General features: G+C 33.4%; 1 protein-coding gene across 4 annotated transcripts in view; it reads right to left on the reverse strand.

The window, feature by feature from the left end:
- LOC114325988 (zinc finger protein 664-like) overlaps positions 1–14659 on the reverse strand; it is a 65972-nt gene that overhangs the window by 25754 nt on the left and 25559 nt on the right. The window contains exon 3 of one of the 4 annotated variants that reach the window (XM_050655443.1): positions 6230–8310. The exons of 1 other annotated variant lie outside the window; for it this stretch is intronic. In XM_050655443.1, coding sequence (XP_050511400.1) covers positions 7178–8310 — 1133 coding nt within the window. In that variant the 3' untranslated portion in view covers positions 6230–7177. Of the gene's footprint in view, positions 1–6229; positions 8311–9929; positions 12634–14659 lie in introns of those variants that run through there. 2 more of the 4 variants (XM_050655444.1, XM_050655441.1) reach the window with 2 other exon arrangements.

Raw genomic sequence — 14659 nt, forward strand, 5'->3', positions numbered from 1 at the left:
GTCATTTGTTTCGAGCTGCTGTCATATGTTGTATAATCTGTGTATAATATTAACATACACGGATTATACGACATATGACAGAAGCTCGAAACAAATGACTGTGAATGAAAAGCCCTATATAATGTAATTCAGATATTAGAATATGTTCATCATAGAAAAAAGTGTTGTGTGATTTGGTAGAATGCGATCTTACTCTTTAAAAAACATGTCACGTATTTCAGCGCCATCTCAGCACCTGGTTAAATGGAAGGATACTACAAATCTGGCCTCCACATAAGTGGTCTGTAGCTTCGACATGATAGGTATGAAATTTTAAACGCTCTTGTTGTTGATTGGATAGAAAGGGTGCCATAATCTAGCCTCCATGCTAGGTACATAGATAGCCTCCATACGGTACTTCCAATATTTAATATTTTATTCAATTGGAGAATAAAGGTAAAACACAAACAACTTTTGTTTCTTACTTATTTATTTATAAAATAATGTGACATTTTACATAGAAATATGAGTATTTAATTTGGATTAAATAAATGTTTACTTGTTGAACTTTTCCACCGTCTGCACACAACAGCTGAATGGAGCCATTAGACCTAACAACAAAACGCGAAATAAAGTGTGTATTTTAAAACTGTTGGATAAACAGTACCTACAATCAGAAAAACTTACCTTTAAAAAGATACACGATTACAAAATAACAAAAATATCAAAAAACACGACTGCATGAATATCAGCTTTTTATGGTGACACAAACACAACACATAACCGACCATATAAAATAACATGAAAATAACTGAACGACAACGAACGAACGAACACGAACACTGAACACAGATTCACAGATAGCGCAGGATTTGTCAAAAGTCATGTTCCACCAATCACAATGCCGACATCAGCGCCTCTGGCAAAATGGAAGGAAAATAAATACGATTACATGTTTTTTATTAGAGTTCTCGGGGCATGATGTTCATTCAGTATAATGAATAAAGGTTTCATGCCATCTAAATTGTTTAAAATTCTTGGATGTGGACACCGCATAATATGGCGACGAAGATAAATAAGCAGTAGACAATTTTACAAGCAAGGCGCTTGAATAATTTAGTATTTGCAAGGTGCAAAATGGAAGGTGCAGTATTTCCTTCAACTCAAGTGAGTGTTCTAAGGGGCGCAATAGGCAGCCTACAAGAGTACCGGATAGGTACTGATTGGAATATATACCAGGAGAGGTTAGAGCAATATTTTATTGCAAATTATGTAGAGAATGATAGAATGGTTCCAGTATTATTGACAATTATTGGTGATAAGGCCTATGAAATATTAAAAGGATTGTGTGACCCAGTTTTACCTAAGAATAAGACTTTCGATGAACTATGTATTCTTCTACAAAAGCAATTCACTAAAAAAGTTTCTGTTTTTAAGGAACGAATAGAATTTTATTCTTTGAGACAAGCTGAAAAGGAGTCCGTGGCAGACTTTTACGTAAGAATTAAAAATAAAGCAATAGATTGCAAGTTTGGGACTACATTAAACGATGTTTTAAAAGACAAATTCGTTTGTGGTGTGAGAAAGGGACCAGTCCTGGATCGCTTATGTGAGGAGGATCATACAAAAACCTTAGAACATCTATATGAGTTGGCGTTGAGAAAAGAAGCTGCAGCAGTAGAAGCCAACACTTCAGTTCCAGTAAATAAGATATCAAGCACCAGTGTTAACCAAGGCAGAAATAGAGAAGCACGAGAAGGAGGTTCAGGAGGTTTGGATGGAGAGTCAAAGTGTAATGCGTGTGGAGGAATAAAACATGACTTTAGAAATTGTAAGTACCGAAAATATAGTTGTAAGATCTGTCGGAAGGTTGGCCATCTGGCTAAAATGTGTAATAAAAACAAAGGAAAAAGTACTCATTATGTAGAACCTGTAGAGAGTGAAAAGTCTGATTCAGAAAATGTACAAGATTTTGATTTTGTAAACATGTACCATACCTCTTTTAATAATGTTAATAATGGTTTTATAAAACCACACAAGGCAAATATGTTAATTAATGATTGTACTATTTTAATGGAACTGGATTCAGGCGCAGGTATCTCTGTCCTTCCTGAAAATATTTATATCAGATATTTCAAAACCAGTGCATTACTTCCAACTAAAGTTAGACTCAGATCATTTGATGGAAGTATTATTACACCTTTAGGTGAGATTTTCGTAACTATTCAATATAATAATGTTAGGGTAGATAACTGTAGGTTAATTATAATAAAAAATGGAACAACAGCCTTAATTGGTAGAGATTTAATGAAGACATTTAATTTCGAGATTAAATTACCGGGAGTTCCTAACATTAATATAAATAAAATAGATCAGGATGCAGAGATAGCAAGGTTAGAAAAAAATATAGTTCTCTCTTTAGTAATGAATTAGGGCATTATAGGTTTGAAAAGGTTGACTTAAAAATGGAACCAAATGCAAAACCTATATTTTGCAAACCAAGGCCATTACCTTTTGCTTTTAAAAGGGATGTTAATGCAGACTTAGATGAACTTGAAAGTAAGGGTGTCATTACCTTGATTGAAAATGCTGAATGGGGCACCCCACTGGTTCCCATTGTCAAGGAGACAGGCAAAATCCGTGTATGTGCTGACTACAAAATAACCGTAAATAAATTTCGAATTGATGTCAAGCATCCATTGCCAAGAGTGGAGGAGTTATTTGCAGCCCTCCAGGGTGGGCACCTTTTTACAAAACTTGATTTCAAAAATGCTTAAAACCAATTGGAGCTAACGGAGGAGACAAAAAAACTTTTAAGTTGGAGCACACACAGAGGTATTTATCAGGTAAACAGGCTACCATATGGTACAAGACCGGCCTGTAGCATTTTTCAAAAAATTGTAGAAAAAGTTTTGTTAGGTATTCCAAATGTTATTAATTTCTTAGATGATATTGTGGTAACAGGTCCTAATAGAGAGGAGCATCTAAAAAATTTGGAAAATGTCTTTAATAGACTTCAGAAGGCAGGCTTTAAATTAAATTTAGATAAGTGCATGTTTTTCCGGCCTGAAATAAGGTATCTGGGGCATATTATTGATAAGGAAGGGTTACATAAAGATCCAGGAAAAATTAAAGCCATTATTGAGTGCCCCAGACCCCAAAATATCTCTGAAGTTAGGGCATATGTTGGGATGATCAATTATTATGGTCGTTTTGTGGCCAACTTATCGACAGTACTGGAGCCATTGTATAGGTTATTAAGAAGAGATGAACGTTTTAAGTGGACTTCAGAGTGTGAGAATGCATTTTTAAAGGCAAAGAGGGAAATTTCTTTAGGTGCGGGCCTTGCACACTATGATCCACAGATGGACTTGAAATTGGTTTGTGATGCTTCCAGCGTTGGCTTAGGTGCTGTTTTAATGCATGTGTATCCAGATGGGTCAGAGAAGCCAATCAGTTTTGCTTCAAGAGTGTTAAGCAAACATGAAGCTAAGTATTCCGTTATACACCAAGAGGCTTTGGCAATATATTGGGGTGTACAAAAATTTTATCAATATTTATTAGGGAAGCATTTCTTTTTATGTTCTGATCACAAACCACTGATGGCCATATTCGGAGAGACAAAGGGCATTCCGCAAATGGCAGCAGGGAGACTGCAGAGGTGGGCACTATTTTTAAGTGGATTTCATTACACCTTTAAACATATTAAGGGAGTAGAGAATAAAACAGCTGATGGACTTTCACGCTTGCCTCTTTCCATACCTTGAGGTACAAAGTGATGTTGAGTTTGATTATTTTAATTTTCTGGTAGAGGATAAATTACCAGTTACCGCTGTAGAAATAATTAAAGGAATACGGTCAGACATCTGTTTGAGCAAAGTTTTTAAGTATGTAAGAGATGGCTGGCCAAAAACAGTTCCAGATGAATTGAAAGCATATGCTAACAGGGCTAATGAGCTTACCATTGATAATAATTTAATTATGTGGGGGTATAGGGTAGTGGTACCTTCCAAGTTTCATAAACAAATCTTACAGGAATTGCATAGTACTCATAGCGGAATAGTTCGAATGAAGACAGTAGCAAGGCAATATTTTTGGTGGCCTGGTTTAGATGGAGATATTGAATTGTTTGTAAAATCTTGTGAAGCATGTTTAAAGAATACTACAACTCCACGGAAGGCACCTTTAATTAAATTCCAAGAAGGAGCTCATGTGTTTGATAGAATTCACATTGATTTTTTAGGACCGTATCATGGGAAGAATTATCTTGTTATTACAGATGCATACTCGAAGTGGCCCGAGGTATATGAGATGTCAAAGACTGACTCAGAACATACCATCAGTAAACTTCGAGACTGTTTGCCCGATTTGGGTTGCCAAATCAAATTATTTCAGATAATGGTCCACAGTTTAAATGGCATTATTCATAAAACTTCAGCTCCTTATCATCCAGCGACAAACGGAGCGGCCGAAAACTCAGTTAAAACCCTAAAATATGCAATAAACAAAATGTTAACAGGCTCCCAGAGCAAGAGTATATCTGAGTTGATTTCAAAATATTTATTTTCTTACAGAACTACCCCTCATTCAGTGACATTTCAAACTCCTGCCTATCTCATGTTTGGGCGTAAAATTAAAACCAGATTTGACTTTTTGACATTTAACGATAAGACATTGAGAGCTAGAGAACAACAGATAAAATACCATAAAGGTAATAGGGTGGTAGAATTTATAGAAGGAGAAGATGTTTATGTTAGGGATTACAGGGTAAATGCACAAAAGCCTAAATGGGCAAAGAGTAAAATAGTTAGAAAATTAGGACATCAAACATTTCTATGTCAGCCTTTAGATAATCCAAGTCTTGAATGGAAAAGACATTTGGACCAAATTGTTAAATGTGGTCATTTTTACGATGAAGAAATATCTAAAATTTCTGATGACAAGGATAGAGATACGTGTGATCCACTAAGTTCAGTTCCAAGTACTTCTGTAAGTTTGCCATTACCTTTAAGTGAAACTGAAGCTTTGGTAACTTTAAAAAATACCAGTGAGACCCAAGGAGTGTCCGGTAGTGTTGAAACCGAATTTTCGAGTGAAGATATCAGTGCGGTTCCTTCGTCAATTAAAGACAGTGCATCACAATCAACCGTTGGGTTGCAGTCACCTAATATTAAGGAAAGATTGAGAAGAACCATCAGACCGCCTGATCGTTTAGATTTATAATTAAGACTATGACAATGTGGTTTGTATATTCGGATCTTGGTGTGGAGGGATGTAATGTATGCTACCTGTAACAGTTATGTTACTTCCCACCTCTACCAATCTATCTATGACCAACTTCACAGATAACCTACAATATGTAATTCAGATATTAGCATATGTTCATTCAGTATAATGAATAAAGGTTTCATGCCGTCTAAATTGTTTAATATTCTTGGATGTGGACACCGCAGAGGAGTATGTCAAATAAAACTGTCACTATGACAGTGGCATTTCTCAAACTCGTCCGATACATCTAAAGGTGGGAAACAATCAATATAATGTCAGTTTAAAGTTACCATCGCTAAATTTAACACCTCTTCTAGGTTCATCTCTTTTTATCTCACAACTTAATATGTTTTTCATCTTTTGCGTTATTTTGCCGGTTATTAGTGCGCTCATCACTGTATATAAAATGTAACATGATTATTTATACAAGATTGTGAAATTTTTTATTTGTTGCTTAATATCAATTTTCTATTAATATTCAACTTAAACATCAGTAACCAATGTATATAAAAAAACAGAAAACAACGAAAATTATCTCCAGGTCAAAGACAAGCAAGAAGGTTATTACAGTCTACTGCCTGTTGTGCAAAAATACCCCTCTACTTCAGAAAATTTTGAAAATTCCAGTGTCTGTACACACTCTCCATAACAAAAATTTAGGAGAGAAATCAATCTATGTAAGTTGGAGTTGGTCAGTGGTTTGCCCTTTTTAGTGATCATGATCAGACTGAATACTTTTCAAGGGCTTGAAAATCGTAACAGATGCGTTGACGATTTTAGATTGCGTTAACGATATATGTTGTGGATGACGTTCAGCATAAGTTGTTTTACACAGTTCTTCGTAAATTGAAACTTTGATTAGGTTTTCAAATTATAATTTGCCTCTTCAAGTTGTACCATTGTTGTTGATATCCTCTGTATTTCTGTATACTTAAAATTCAACAAACTAATAACATTTATTTTTAAATAAAACCAATTTACAATAGTTTATACATTTATTTATTCATTAATATTTACATCGCATATTTACATGTTTATTACATATCACAAAAACAAGCTTCCAACCTGATGACACGTAAGTGACCTCAAAAATCTGTTCCAATACACGTGGATTGCAGAAAATTATACGCCCGGAAAACTTCAATTGCTGCAGTGAAAAGACAATGTGAGGAGGAACAGGCCAGTGCTTCAAAAATAAGTTACCTTCATACAAGAACGCGAGTAAGTGAATCAAATTTTTGTTTTAAAATTAAAAAATAATTTCAGTAGACTTTCAAGAACATGGATCTGATTAAAATATAAGAAATCAAAATAATAGTTAATCCAATAATTAATAGCAATATCAATAATAAGGTAATATCTAGAACTTGACGGGTATCGTTCCCTGCTTAAATTATCTTAAAATTGTCATGACAGTTAGTGGAGTAGGCCTACAGGGAAAACCACGGTAAAAAACGCGCCGAGTACACTACCTCACAGGTGGTCTGGAAATGTGTGCATATTATCATGTATAATGTAACTCTTAGAATCGCGATATCTCAAAAATGGCAACTCTTAGGAAAAAAATCATAAAGACCATGTTTTGTAGAGAATTTTGAGATCTACAACTTTGGTTTAAGGTTTTTTTTGATAAAGCTTACCATTTTCGAGCCACATCAAAAATCTCAAATTTTGACTTTGACCCCGAATAACTTCTGTTGCACACATAATATCGATGGAGATTTTTAAAACTTTATTTGTAATGGTAATCAATAACTCTCCAGCAAAATTTGGCTTTGCGGTAATTTTTGTTTTAAATAACTGTATTGACCGGAGTGTAGTACTAAATTGCTTTAAACGATTTTCACGCTTAGGTTCGTCTCCAGTGTGTACTCTCAAATGTGTTTATAAACTACTTGCTTCGGTACACTGCTTAAAACGAATTTCACACTTATGAGGTTTTTCTCGTGTGCATTCTCAAGTGGGTTTTCAAAACATCAATTCGAGAAAACACTTTAAAACAAATCTCACACTTGTAAGGCTTTTCTCCAGTGTGCACTCTCAAATGTACTTTCAACTGATTTGCTGTAGCAAACTGCTTAAGACAAATTTCACACTTGTGAGGTTTTTCTCCAGTGTGCACTCTCAAATGTATTTTTAAACTATTTGCTTGATTAAACTGCTTAAAACAAATTGCACACTTATGAGATTTTTCTCCAGTATGTACTCTCAAATGTCTTTTCAAATGACCTACTTCACTAAACTGCATAAAACAAATTTCACACTTGTGAGGTTTTTCTCCAGTGTGTCCTCTCAAATGTATTTTCAAATGATTTGCTCTGGTAAACTGCATAAAACAAATTTCACACTTATGAGGTTTTTTTCCAGTGTGAATTGCTAAATGTGTTTTTAAACACCCTGCCGTGGTAAACTGCTTAAAACAAATTTCACACTTGTAAGGCTTTTCTCCAGTGTGTACTCTCAAATGATTTTTCAAAGTACCTGATTGACTAAATTGTTTAAAACAAATCTCACACTTGTACGGTTTTTCTCCAGTGTGTACTCTCAAATGTCTTTTCAAATGACCAGCTGCACTAAACTGCTTAAAACACATTTCACACTTGTGAGATTTTTCTCCAGTATGTACTCTCAAATGTGTTTTTAAATTACTTGCTTCGGTAAACTGCTTAAAACATATTTCACACTTGTAGCGTTTTTCTCCAGTGTGCCCTCTCAAATGTCTTTTCAAATGACTTGCTTCACTAAACTGCTTAAAACAAATTTCACACTTATGAGGTTTTTCTCCAGTGTGTACTCTCAAATGATTTTTCAAAGTACCTGATTGACTAAATTGTTTAAAACAAATCTCACACTTGTACGGTTTTTCTCCAGTGTGTACTCTCAAATGTATTTTTAAATTGCCAGCCTCACTAAACTGCTTAAAACAAATTTCACACTTGTAATATCTTTGCCCAGTCCTAACTTTCATAATTTTTCCTTCTGCACGTTGACCTGTACATTTTTCTTCACAAGATGAATGTGACGTTTCCCCCATTTTCATGTTATTCTCCATCTGGTCAAAATCTAAAATACAAAACAACTATAAGCATTTTACTTTAATTTAAAAATTACTGCGGAATTGTAAGAACTTAATAAATAAAGTTAAATAATAGACCAAGTTGACCTTTCTAAGTTTATTTTCACCATAGTATGTCTTACTCGTTACAGCTTAATGCCACTTGTTAACACTTAATGTCTACAATTATTTTTCTAGCAAAGGAAATATTGCTGGTGTAAGTTCATCGTAACAAAATATTCGAATAAATCCAAAGAACTCACAATCTTAGATAAATAGTGATCTTATATTTTATATATAGTGAATAGGACCAGGGCCGCGCCGTCCACGTGTGCAATGTGTGCGGTTCATACAGGTGCCAACAATTAAGGGGCACCACTAGAGTTAATTTAGAGAATGTTTAGTTATTTTTTAAAAAATTGCGTATTTTTTGGGCGTTATTAAATGTTTTGTACATAGGCGCTGCCACGTGCTGGCGCAGCACTGAATGCGACCGGTTTAGACGTTTATCAGTTTTCCATCATCATCAGGCCATACAAATTTTAAATAAGATAATACAAAGCAATTGTTTGTTGTTAAGAAACAATCCTTTTCTTTCTCTGAATGGTTTGTTTCTTATCAACAAACAACTGGTTTAAATGTTAGAACACTAATAAGCTGCACAAATAATTGTGCCACAATACAAAACATATAACTGATCCTATGCAAGGTGTAGCCTTGTATTATCTTGTTTAATATTTGTATGGCCTGATGTTTTTTTTTTGGAATCCATTTTATTGCAATCTTTTTTATAAAAAATAATAAACAATACATATGAGTTTAAGAGTGTGACAGTCAGACCCAGTGGTGAATACCTAAAAGAGTACAATAATGATTGAATTAGTAGTTGTTAATAAATTAATTGAATTAATTTGAATAGTACATTAGTAATAAGTGGGAATGATTAGTTAGTGTTGAGGTCAAGAGTGTCTGTTCTTTTTTACTATTTGTATGGCCTGATGAAGATGTAAAACTGATAAACATCGAAACCGGTCGCATTGAAATATCTATATAAGTATAAAATGTAACATGATTATTTATACAAGATTGTGAAATTTTTGATTTGTTGTCTAATATCAATTTTCTTACTTAAATATCAGTAATCAATGTATATAAACAAAAACAGAAAACAACGAAAATTATCTCCAGGTCAAAGACAAGCAAGAAGGTTATTACAGTCTACTGCCTGTTGTGCAAAAATACCCCTATACTTCAGAAAATTTTGAAAATTCCAGTGTCTGTGCACACTCTCCATAACAAAAATTTAGGAGAGAAATCAATCTATGTAAGTTGGAGTTGGTCAGTGGTTTGACCTTTTTAGTGATCATGATCCGATTGAATACTTTTCAAGGGCTTGAAAATCGTAACAGATGCGTTGAAGATTTTAGATTCGATAATGATATGTTGTGGATGACGTTCAGCACAAGTTGTTTACGCAGTTCTTAGTGATTTTAGACTCTGATTAGGTTTTCTAATTAAAGTTAGCCTCTTCAAGCTGTACCATTGTTGTTGATATCCTCTGTATTTCTGTATACCTACTTAAAATTCAACAAACTAATAATATTTATTTTTAAATAAACCAATTTACAATAGTTTATACATTTATTTATTCATTAATATTTTACATCGCATATTTACTACATATCACAAAAACTAGCTTCCAAGCTGATCACACGTAAATGACCTCAAAAATCTGTTTTAACACACGTAGATTGCAGAAAATTATACATCCGGAAAACTTCAATTGCTGCAGTGAAAAGACAGTTTAAGGAGAGACAGGCCCACTGGCGAAGCGTCCATGTAACCACTGTTACCATTGGTAACAGTTAAAAATCTTGCATATAAATATGTATTTTATGACGATGAATAATTCCATTTATTATTTTATTTTATTTTTACCAATAGAAATATATTATTATATTATGTGTTAATAATACCTAATTCAGTAAATAACCAGACACACGAAAATATTGGTGAGTTTATGTGATTCAGTTGCACTTTATTATATTCTGTTACCAGTCTCATTTGTGGTGACAATGAATGGTTAACTCGCTGTCGCTCGGGCGGCTCGGGACCGGCTAGTACTGAAAATTTTGAAGGAGCGATGGGCGTAAGCGCGCTGGTATATCAGTAGGGCTGTTACCAGATTTAAATTTGCTATCAGTACCTATAATAAAGTCGTGCAGTTCACCATGGATGAGTGTCGCTGCGTAATCGATCAACTACTTGAAAAGTAATTCTGATTGAAAAATAAAATAAGATTATTGAAAATGAAAGACCTATTTTAAACAATTTAAAAAAGGAATTTAAAAAATTAGCTCGATATTTTAAATTTAGTTGGTACAGTGAAAATCCTTGGTTATGTGGTTGCAAGAAAAATAGACTGTATTGTTGGCCATGTCTTCTGGTTTTTACAGAAAAATGGGTGGACCAGGTTCACGATTTAAATAGTTTAAGAGTTTTAAAAAAGAGACATGAAATTTCTCCGTTACCTACATGTAAGATGTATACCCAATTTGATTCAGTTTGGCAAAACAAGAATCAAAAGTTCTCTTAACCAAGCATTTAAAGCAAATATTGCTAAACATAATAATATAATGAGTTTGTTAAAAAAATAGATAGGTACTCGTATATCCTTAGCTCACTTGTAATGGATATGTATCGTATGTTTCTTGGCCGAACAAGAATTAGCGTTTCGTGGTCATTTTGAGGGCGACGGCTCTGACATTCGAGGCAATTACAGGGAATTGTTAACATTAATTGCCAAAAAAGATCAAAAATTTTGCTAACATCTAGAAAGATCAACTGTTTTTTCGAGAGTTTCAAGTGATATACAAAATGATATTATTGAAGCTATATGTATATACATTTAGTCTTATCTTCATTTTTTTTTAAATAAGAATTTTTGCATCTGGTTTTGGTAACACTTTAGAAAAAGTCACGCGTCGCCACTGGACAGGCCAGTGCTTCAAAAATAAGTTACCCTCATACTAGAACGCTAGTAAGAATCAAAATAATAGTTAACCCAATAATTAATAGCAATATCAATAATAAGGTAATATCTAGAATTTGACGGGTATCGTTCCCTGCTTAAATTATCTTAAAATAGTAATGACTGTTAGAGGAGTAGGCCTACAGAGAAAACCACGGTAAAAAACGCGCCGAGTACACTACCTCACAGGTGGTCTGGAAATGTGTGCATATTATCATGTATAATGTGACTCTTCGAATCGCGATATCTCAGAAATGGCAACTCTTAGGAAAAAAATCATAAAGACCATGTTTGTAGAGAATTTTAAGATCTACAACTTTGGTTTAAGGTTCTTTTTGATAAAGCTTACCATTTTCGAGAAACATCAAAAAATCTCAAATTTTGACTTTGACCCCGAATAACTTCTGTTGCACACATAATATCGATGGAGATTTTTAAAACTTTAAACGTTACATATCTGTATTGACCGGAGTATAGTACTAAATTGCTTTAAACGATTTTCACGCTTAGGTTCGTCTCCAGTGTGTATTCTCAAATGTGTTTATAAACTACTTGCTTCGGTACACTGCTTAAAACGAATTTCACACTTATGAGGTTTTTCTCGTGTGCATTCTCAAGTGGGTTTTCAAAACATCAATTCGAGAAAACACTTTAATCTCACACTTGTAAGGCTTTTCTCCAGTGTGCACTCTCAAATGTACTTTCAATTGATTTGCTGTAGCAAACTGCTTAAGACAAATTTCACACTTGTGAGGTTTTTCTCCAGTGTGCACTCTCATATGTGTTTTCAAATAACTTGCTGTAGTAAACTGCTTAAAACAAATTTCACACTTGTGAGGTTTTTCTCCAGTGTGCACTCTCATATGTGTTTTCAAATAACTTGCTGTAGTAAACTGCTTAAAACAAATTTCACACTTGTGAGGTTTTTCTCCAGTATGTGCTCTCAAATGCATTTTTAAACTAATTGCTTGGTTAAACTGTTTAGAACATATTTCACACTTGTGAGGTTTTTCTCCAGTGTGCACTCTCAAATGATCTTTCAAATGACCCGATTGACTAAATTGTTTAAAACAAATCTCACACTTGTACGGTTTTTCTCCAGTATGCACTCTCATATGTGTTTTCAAATAACTTGCTGTAGTAAACTGCTTAAAACAAATTTCACACTTGTGAGATTTTTCTCCAGTATGTACTCTCAAATGTCTTTTCAAATGACCTGCTTCACTAAACTGCTTAAAACAAATTTCACACTTATGAGGTTTTTCTCCAGTGTGTACTCTCAAATGATCTTTCAAATTACCTGATTGACTAAATTGTTTAAAACAAATCTCACACTTGTACGGTTTTTCTCCAGTATGCACTCTCAAATGAGTTTTCAAATTATCTGTTCTGGTAAACTGCATAAAACAAATTTCACACTTGTGAGGTTTTTCTCCAGTGTGTACTCTCAAATGTATTTTTAAATTGCCAGCCTCACTAAACTGCTTAAAACAAATTTCACACTTGTAAGATCTTTGCGCAGTCCCAAGTTTCATAATTTTCTTTAATACTTTTTCTTCTGCATGTTAACCTGTACATTTTTCTTCACAAGATGAATGTGACGTTTCCCCCATTTTCATATTATTCTTCATCTGGTAAAAATCTAAAATACAAAACAACTATAAACATTTTACTTTAATTTAAAAATTACTGCGGAATTGTAAGCACTTAATAAATAAAGTTAAATAATAGACCAAGTTGACCTTTCTAAGTTTATTTCCACCATAGTATGTCTTACTCGTTACAGCTTAATGCCACTTGTTAACACTTAATGTCAACAATTATTTTTCTAGTAAAGGAAATGTTGCTGGTAAGTTCATCGTAACAAAATATTCGAATAAATCCAAAAAACTCACAACCTTGGATAAATAATGACGTTATAATTTATATATTCGCTGTGTGCAAGTACTTGGAGGGGATAGGAGAAACGATCGTGCGCGAGTAGCGGATAAATCTTGGCAACTTCAGCGTTTGCCTGACCAAATTAGTCCCTCCTAGGTTTGACTAGTCAAAGGTCGAAAATAGGTTGACAATTTTCGATTGCGTTAACGATAAATTGTGGATAACGTTAAACACAAGTTGTTTTACGCAGTTCTTAGTGAATTTAAACTTTGATTAGGTTTTCTAATTAAAGTTTGCCTCTTCAAGCTGTATCATTATTGTTGATATCCTCTCTATACTTAAAATTCGACAAACTAATAATATTTATTTTGAATTAAACCAATGTACAATAGTTTATACATTTATTCTACATCAGCGATTCTCAAAAATTTTTTACATGTACCACTTACATAAATTCTGTGTCAATCCCGTACCACCTATTAAAAAATTAGATAATAAAATTTACTAATTTTGGCAAAAATGTATTTATTTAAAAAAGAGCATTATAAATGATACAAAATAAAACTTGGAATCTAACCCAGTCCAAAACTTCAGTGAGAAGGATGGTTCTGCATAGCTACAACAAGTGAATCGATATCAGGATCAATTGTGCTTAGTTTCATTCGTAAATTTGGACCAAGATTAAGCCTACTGCGAATTTTATTTTTCACTTGTAGCATAGCAGAAAATCCAGTTTCACACAGGTAGGTCGTCGTAAAAGGAAGTAAAAATAACAATGCTTTTTCTGATAAGGCTGGATATTCATTTTTAATATTTAGCCAGAATTCAGCTAATTCTAATTTTGAAAACTCTATTTTCAAGCCCTCATCACAAGATAGTTCTATTAAAGACTCTTTTCATCCTGTTTTAATGTTTCAGGAATGCTATCCAAAATAAATGGTTGTCGTATCAAAAAAACAGCATAGTCTTTTGTCAAAATATTCTTTAAAACTATCAATTAGCATTTGAGAATGCTGTTTTATGTTAAAAATAAGATCATCTTTAATCTTTATTTCATGCTCAACCACAAAATTTTCTAAATTGGTAAACGACTTTGTTTGAAACACTATTTTTCATCATATAACATTTCTTGATAAAAGCATTTATTTTGTCGTTTACGGAAAATCGATTAGGTATGTGATTTACCTTGTAAGCTTAAGTTTAGGTCATTTAATCGATTAAATATATCTGAATTGCCGATATAAATCAGTCAAATTAAATAAATTATTAGAAGAATTTTTTTACTAAGCAACAACATTTTTGTTTATGTTAGTAGTATTTTGTATTTTGACAACGGCACCCGATTTGGGCGTCGAAACGTTAATAAAAATCATTTTTTAATAATATTGTGGCTTATTTCCCATTATAAATGGTTAAAATTAAATATATCTGTTAAATAAGCTAGT

Source organism: Diabrotica virgifera, chromosome 7, assembly GCF_917563875.1.
Source record: "Diabrotica virgifera virgifera chromosome 7, PGI_DIABVI_V3a".
NCBI lineage: Eukaryota > Metazoa > Arthropoda > Insecta > Coleoptera > Chrysomelidae > Diabrotica > Diabrotica virgifera.